Here is an 8,645-nt window from a genome sequence, read left to right as displayed (position 1 = left end):
TTTGAAGTGTGTTTTTTGAAATGTCCATGTTGTGGAGAGGCCTGACTGAATGATCTACCTGATTAAAATAGAGATGTATACTTACATCCTCCATGACCAATATTTTCTTCCCAAGGTATGATGGCTAGATCTGATCTCAGTACTCCAAGTGGGGTTTAACTGGACTTTTGTATAACTGCAACATAATGTCTATATCCTTGCATCCAATCCTTTACATCTAAAGGCCAGCATTCTAGTAGTTTGTTTTATTTTCTGCATCTATTTGTGATGTTTTAAACTTCTTTGCATGTGAACCCCCAAGTCTCTCAGGACGTTTACCAAATCCTGATCAAAGTTGTTTTTGTTCCAAAATGGGTAACCTCACTTGGTTATCTGCTTACATTGGACTCCATCTGTCATAGCTTTGCCCATTTAATCTATCAGTATGCCTTTTGTAACTTGATGCTGTCATCTACACACTCTACCATGTTACCTAACTGTCATTGACAGAGTTGGATGTATGACTTTGTGGTATTATTCAAGTTGTTAATAAATACTCTGAATAATACAGACACCATGGGTCACATCCTGACAGTTTGAGTACATACCAGTTATTCCCATTTTGCCTATTACTCAACCACTTTCCCAGCTGTGTCAATAATTTTCCCTGTTCCATGAGCTTCTACCTTTAATTCAGTCTGTTGGGTGGGACTTTGACATTTCAGAATTCATTTGCTTGATATTCAGAATGAGCAAGTTGTTTTGAGGCAGCATTGGACAGACTGTCTCATTTCTGGTGTATAGAAGAATGAAGGGAGATTTGATTACAGCATCCTTAATGGTCTGGACAAAATGAGATTGAAATAATGTTTCTGAATGAGATGTTGGGGGGAGGGAGGGGACACTTAGGGGTTACTGTTTCAGGATGGAAATGCTTTCCTCAGGGTTGGGGTTCTGGGACTGAAAAGGTGTCAAATAGAGTCTCTTTAAGATGAGAAATTTTTCTTAGTCACAGAAATAAAGTGTTAATGGGGTATGGAGTTTGGAATGTGAACAGATTTGTTGTGATCTTATTGAAGGGTAGAGCAGGCTGAAAGAGCAGATTAATTTTACTTTTTTATTTCATCTTTATATAAAAGTATTGAACTAATGAATACTTCCTCGCCTTTACAATCCTGTGCCTTTTGGTGAGTTTTTTTAATGTATTGTTGGATCTGAATAAAAATATTTGTGTATCCCTATTTGAAGTGTGTTTTTTGAAATGTCCATGTTGTGGAGAGGCCTGACTGAATGATCTACCTGATTAAAATAGAGATGTATACTTACAAAGTAACAGGCAAAATGGGAATATCTCCAATGGTATTGAGATATAAAACATTAAAGATATGTATTTACATAAAGGTCATGAAAGCTATGTGTGTATTCCAAAATGAATTTTAAAGATCCCTTTTCAAGTTATATACCAGGTAACTTGTACACAGCAACCCATGTTACTGAAGTGCCAATCTGGGAACCATTGTGACGTTCAGTCTGTAAAAATGACTAAAGCACTGAGTTAATAAAATGTGAGGCTGGATGAACACAGCAGGCCAAGCAGCATCTCAGGAGCACAAAAGCTGACGTTTTGGGCCTAGACCCTTCATCAGAGAGGGGGATGGGGAGAGGGAACTGGAATAAATAGGGAGAGAGGGGGAGGCGGACCGAAGATGGAGAGTAAAGAAGATAGGTGGAGAGAGTGTAGGTAGGGAGGGGATAGGTCAGTCCAGGGAAGACGGACAGGTCAAGGAGGTGGGATGAGGTTAGTAGGTAGCTGGGGGTGCGGCTTGGGGTGGGAGGAAGGGATGGGTGGGAGGAAGAACCGGTTAGGGAGGCAGAGACAGGTTGGACTGGTTTTGGGATGCAGTGGGGGGAGGAGACAAACTGGGCTGGTTTAGGGATGCAGTTGGGGAAGGGGAGATTTTGAAACTGGTGAAGTCCACATTGATACCATATGGCTGCAGGGTTCCCAGGCGGAATATGAGTTGCTGTTCCTGCAACCTTCGGGTGGCATCATTGTGGCAGTGCAGGAGGCCCATGATGGACATGTCATCTAGAGAATGGGAGGGGGAGTGGAAATGGTTTGCAACTGGGAGGTGCAGTTGTTTGTTGCGAACTGAGCGGAGGTGTTCTGCAAAGCGGTCCCCAAGCCTCCGCTTGGTTTCCCCAATGTAGAGGAAGCCACACCGGGTACAGTGGATGCAGTATACCACATTGGCAGATGTGCAGGTGAACCTCTGCTTAATGTGGAATGTCATCTTGGGGCCTGGGATTGGGGTGAGGGAGGAGGTGTAGGGACAAGTGTAGCATTTCCTGCCGTTGCAGGGGAAGGAAAGCACTGAGTTGCCTGGGTGTTTTCGGGTGGTGTTCCAGGCCAACATTCACCTCAGGCCTGTTGTGAGCTCCAATGAAAAATCAAAGATTAGCACCTCATTTTTCATGTGCGGCCCATTCCACCTCTGAGACTGAAGAGTTCAATATCTTCAGAGCCTAGTCACCTTTTGTTTTAAGCGCACACATACACACATCCTGTTAGGATTGCTTTCAGCCCAGCCTACCCATTTCTTCCCTAGCTCTCATTATCACTTCAATGTCTTTTCTAGCCTGACTTAACTATCATTAATCCCTTTGTCTGCTTGCACCTTTTCATAACTCTGGGCATATGTCTCCACCTATGTCCTCACCTGCCCCCTACACCCTAACCTTCAGCATAAATACCACTTTTTTCTGAGCTATCAGTTCTGATAAGTCACCAGACTCAAAACATTAACTCTGCCCACAAATGTTGCCAGATCTGCTGAGTTTCTCCAGCAATTTGTTTTTGCAACTGGGCACTAAACCATGCTCCCATTTCCAGAGACAGCCTTTGCAACTATTTGATTTCCCAACACCACCTTGACTTAACTAGAAGAAAAGTAAAGGTTTGAGTTGGACATAACAACAGGTTTAAATGGTTGATGTAGAGATTCATGTTTGGGTGTGTGCTGCTGCATCCCTCCACAGCTACTTGCATTAATGGAAGTTTCTCTTTGGGGAGCTATCACCTGAGTTTTTCTAGTCTGAAAAGAATTGCTGCCTTACACTATTTATTTTGTTTCATGTAGGTACACCATAGTCTAAACTATGGGCCAGTTTTTGAGTATCACTTATCAGGGTTACAAATTCACTTTCACATAAAGGCACTTTTTTTTGCCTTTAGCTACTGATGCTTTTAATTACGTGAATGTTTTCAGTCACCCAGTGAGTAAAGTACACCAGGTTCACATCATTAATGCTTTTGAATGATAAGCCTGATTACCTGCAACAAATAGCTCCACCATTCAAGCTGATCATAGTTGCTTAATTTCCTTTCCTGCCTGATTTCCATATTGCTGATATCCTGAGACCAAATGTCTCAACCTAAAGTACTTTTAACAATGGAGCAGCCACAACCCCTAAGATTAGAGAATCTCAAAGATTCATAACTGAGTGAAAGAGTTCTGAATCCTAAATTAGAGACTTGACCCTTAACTCTACCAACGTTCTACATTGCCAGCCAGAAGAAAATTCCTCTGAAGTTCGGTGATATCATTGACAGGGTTGACGGTGAGATCACCTTATTCTCCTGAACTCATGTAGCCTTTCATTTATAGCACAACCTGGTCATCTCAGGAACCAACGTAGTAAACCTTGCAACGCTTCGAATGCAAGTACACTGCCTCAATATTAAGTCTAAAACTGCATAGTAATGCCATTCATGTCCTGTGAAATTGCAGCAAGAAATCTTTATTGTTGCACTTCTGTACAGGATAAGAGCTTGTATTGTTGGGGATATGTTAAGCCCAGTCAGAGGACTGACTAAGAGGAAACCAGATGTGTGACATTTTCAAGTTTACAAACTAACTAGTGGAGTGCTACAGTGATCAGTGCTGGGGCATCAATAGTACTGACTTGAGGGGTGAAGAAATCAACTATTGTAGTCAAAATTGCAATAATACAAATAGAGGCAGCAAGGTGAGTTATGGAAGACATCAGGTGTCTGCAAAGTGACACCAGTAAGCAAAAGAAAATGGCAAATGGATTATAATGTGGGGAAAATGAGATTTCTCCATTTTTGTCAAGAAGAATAGAAAAGCAGAACATTATTTAAATAGACTGGTGAAAGCTGCAGAAGGAGGATTTGGTTCATACTTCTAAATTGATCAAAGTAAGTCTGCAGGCACATATGTAATTAGAAAGGCAAATGGAATGTTGGCCTTGAGGGAAGACGGTAAGAAGGAAGACAGGAAAGTGCAGCTGAAGCCACAACTGGATCAGTCATGATGGTACTGAATGGCCTGTTGCTGTTTCTAATGAGCATGTTAACAGAATAAACAATAGAGGTTGTATTCTCTGCAATTTGGAAGGTCGAGTGGTAATTTGATCAAAACTACAGTTTTCACAACTGCCACTGATGTCTGATTCTGGAGGTGCAGTGCTGTTCAGATGAACTGTTAAACTGAGGGTCCATCTGCCTGCTCGTGTGGATGCGAAAGATGCACAGTACCATTTAGAAGATTAGTAATCTCTCGTTCTGACCATCATTTATCATTTAAAGAACTGCATGAGAAAGAATTATCTTTTCATTAGCATGTTGTTGTACATGGGAACTTTTAGTGTGCTAATTATCTGCTACATTTCCTGTGACAACACTTTCAAAAGTAAATTGTTAGCTGCAATGTATAACAGTAATTAAGTCGGCTGGTCACGAAAAGCGCTACATCAAGGCAAGTTTACATTCTTCATTTTCCTCACAGCTTAAATACCCACCAACCTTTGTATTTTCAACAGATTTAAATAAGAGACTGAGAATAAAATATCTAACTCAATGATATTGATCGCAAAGAACTGAGGCCCTGCACCAATCCATCTGGTGTATTAGACTTCATTAGTAGATGACAACATTTCTTGATGGCCTGTAGTTCACTGATTTTTTTTTCGTTTCTATTTACTAACTTCCAGTCTTGTTGGACCTTTCTAGAATTAATGGAATTTTGGAAAATCATGACTATGTGGAGGAGCTCAATGGATTGTATTTTTAACTAAATGTAGACACTAGAAATTCTCATCATGTAAGTAGACAGCACTAATTAGCCTCACTAGTATTATGTCATACATTGCACTTAAATTATCATAATGCTGATTAAACTTGCAGTCATTTTACAAATTGTTGTGTGCAATCTTTTTAAGTATCTGGGCCTTTAAATTTTCTTGAGCTGAAGCACATGCATCGTAGCTCAAAAAGCTGACTTGTACTCGACTGCACAGGAAATCAAATTGCTGCACAGTTCAGAGGAAATACTAGTCAGAAGTTTTACATTTGGGATAATTACTAAATAGGTTAAATCAACTACAATAAATTGCGTCATAACTTTATTGCTATTTCAGTTAGACAAACAGATGTTACCTCTTCAGAATACGGAAATATTTTCATGCCTGTGGTGGCTATATAATTAGTTACGGTCAGTTTCAATTGGCTACTGGGGTGAAGTATGTGGTTTATGTATTTTAAGTTAAGAAAATTTTAAGAATGGCTAAAGTGCAAGTCACTTAAGTTTGATGTACAGTACAAAATTAAAAAATTCAAATAACACAAAATTATATCTGAAATTACACAAATGTAATCAATACGCTCCGTATACACCAACCTCTCGAGTCCAGAATGTTTGGTACCAAGTCATTATTGGATTATACAGTGACTTTAGAATATCTAACCATAAGTGGATGAACAGAGAATACTACAGATTTACTACTCATCCGTACATAAAATGATACAATTAGTTTTACTTGGTTTTATCAAATATTGTAACAATCGCATTTCCACTCAAAGGGTTACATTAAAATTTTGTTGAGGATGTACTCAAAGAAATTCTGGATAACAAGTGTTTCTGATTAGAGATTTCCAGACTGCAAGGTTACAGTTTCTACCATATAAAATTAATTGCAAAATAACAAACACCAAAGCCTATCTACAAACAATTTTAAAGAATGGAACAAAACTTTTCATTCAAGTTATGTATCTCCAAAAGCCATAGAAAACATGAGTTTGGAACAATGTAAACCGACAGCAACTCTATTTCCAGCTGATTTAAAAAAAAATAAATTTCCATGTTTGTTTTAGTCTCATGTTGATTATCTTTCCAAATGTAAATTTAAATAGAGTTTATAAATGTTGGTGTTAAGTGAACTACCTTTATAGATAAAGAAGTCTGTTTTAATGCTCTTCTCATCTTGAGCAACACTTGACAGTGTTTACAGCGCGAAAGACTTACAAGTCAATGTTTGCAATTGATCTAACTTAGAAAGTCATCCTTCAAATTAATTCTTTTTGTGGAAATCATATGGTAATTTAAACAAACTGGTGCAAAGATCTGACTATCCTTCCATAAGGAACTAGACAGTTAGGAGATGAATACTGGAAAGCTTTGGTTGGACAGGTAGTGGAAGCAGACCTCTGGGGTAAGGGTTCTTATTGCATAAACAATTGATTTGGGGTTTCACAATGTGGTGTTAAAAGAATGCTCTGGAAACAGGAAGACATTCTGATATTCATGATTAAATATCTAATTTTAATGAGTTTGTACTTTGGATGCAGTTGTGCAGAACAGAATCTAGAAATAAAAATGTAATTCAAACATTTCAAATATATAATCCAATAGATAAAAATGCAAACTGTACCCACAATTGTAATCCTTATTTTACATCTGCTGAGTTAATGGAAAGATTTACTGATATAATTCCAGCTGGCAAATACTCTCTGCCTAATGCAGGAAGTTTTAATTTATAATGAAATACTCCATTTTGTCACATTGTCATGACCCCCGCTGCCACTCCACAAAATCATTTATCCACAGAACCTAGTCGCCTGAAAAGTGTATATCTCCTATACTGCTTAAAATACTTGACACAACCTTTAATTTCTTTCCAGTAACTACCAGAGATGTCAACATGTTCAAGAAATTTCTTAGACATTAAAGAGCATCAAGGCACAATCATAATTTAAAAATCCTATTGATGATGCCCAACAATATTTACATTAATTGTGTAAAACATTTTGCAAATTTCATAAGTTAGTTTATGATAAAAGCACTTGTGGATTCTGCAGGTACATCCTGTTTTGACAGACATGCAATTTGGTTTGCTATGGTCTCCAGTCCACTGAATCAAAAATGAATTACAAATAAAAGTTAAACCTTGGCTCAGCTGAGGTTTAGAATTTTTCTATGACAGCTGATTCTGTTATTTCCTGACTAATCTCAACCCAGCTGACACAGTCCTAATACAAGGTGAACTTAGACTTGTCATGTACTTAATGCAGAATACTCATACAGCAACTAAAACATAATAAATATCTTCAGGAGTATAAACTTTGGTCAAATCCAAATAAGTTATATTTCCCAATACTTCATTATCTTTTTCCAATATCAGAAACACTCAAAAATACTTTGTTTTTGGACTGCACTACGACACAGCTTGCTGGAAGGACCAATGCAAGAATACGCAAGCTATCAAGTCAATCTTTCCATCCTGCTGCTGTTTTAGGAGGTTTATTGAGTGAAGATAAATATTTGTACATTCCTACAAGGGGTCAAGAGATGCAAGATCATCTTACTATACCAAAAGCAAAACTGGTGGAAATACCCAGAAGATGAGAACCTCTCATTTTGATCAGAAATGTTGACTGCTTTCATCTCCAAAGATGCTGAGTGTTTCTATGATGTTTATTCCTTTTTACTTGAGATTTCCAGCATCCACAGAATTTTGCCTTTGTCCTGAAGGTTATTGCTTTAATAACTATTTATATATGATGGACAATGCAGCTTTAAAACAGCTCTTGCTTCATTTAAAAAAAGTGCTAGAAGCCAATGTCTCAAAGGATTTCAAAGAAAGGCACTTAGTATTGCAGCTTCCAGAAAATAATCTGTTTGTCCTCCCCTCCTGTTATGATACTGCTGCAATGCTCATTCATCCAAATACATGTTACGGCACCTGACAACAGAAGATAATAAAATCAATTATGTCAAATGATTTTTTTAAAAAAAATGATTCCTTTGGCAATTTCTAATGTTTAAAAGTAGAAAACTGCAGCAGTTAATAGATAAATAGACAAACTGAAAAAGCTACACTTCTGGTTAAAAATAAGTAAATTTATTTTTCTAAACTCCAGCAAACATAAGCCTTACTTCAAAAGATCAGCCTCACTTTTGATATCAGTCTAGTAAATCTATTCTGAATTGCCTCTAATGAATCTTTCTTTAAATGAGGTGACCAACACAGCTTACCATTACTCTAGATGTGTTCTCCCTACTGCCCTGCAATAACTGAAGCATAATCTTCCTACCCTCACAGTGAATGATGACATTCTATTAGCTTGCCTAATTATCTGCTAGATCTGCATACATGCATGAGGACCCCCCACCCACACCATCCCTTTATTCCCTCTGCATCTCAGGGCTCTGCAATCTCTTAAGATAACATGGCTCTCATCCCTCTCAACAATCCGGATAATTTCACATGTTCCCACATTATCCTCCATTTGCCAGATTTTTGCACACACACCCACCCACCACCCCCCCCCACCCCGTTTCCTCCCCCAACACACAAACTATCTA

The 8,645-nt window shown here is 38.3% G+C and overlaps 1 protein-coding gene across 4 annotated transcripts in view; it reads right to left on the bottom strand.

Moving 5' to 3' along the window:
• Positions 1–5,444: 5,444 nt before the first annotated feature.
• nsmaf (neutral sphingomyelinase (N-SMase) activation associated factor) overlaps positions 5,445–8,645 on the bottom strand; it is a 69,405-nt gene continuing 66,204 nt past the window's right edge. For all 4 annotated transcript variants that reach the window (XM_048529405.2, XM_048529406.2, XM_059645911.1 and 1 more), the window contains one exon: positions 5,445–8,022. In XM_048529405.2, coding sequence (XP_048385362.1) covers positions 7,928–8,022 — 95 coding nt within the window. In that variant the 3' untranslated portion in view covers positions 5,445–7,927. The remainder of the gene's footprint in view (positions 8,023–8,645) is intronic.

This window comes from Stegostoma tigrinum, chromosome 5, assembly GCF_030684315.1.
Source record: "Stegostoma tigrinum isolate sSteTig4 chromosome 5, sSteTig4.hap1, whole genome shotgun sequence".
NCBI classification, from domain to species: domain Eukaryota; kingdom Metazoa; phylum Chordata; class Chondrichthyes; order Orectolobiformes; family Stegostomatidae; genus Stegostoma; species Stegostoma tigrinum.
This window is presented reverse-complemented; position numbering and strand designations above follow the sequence as displayed.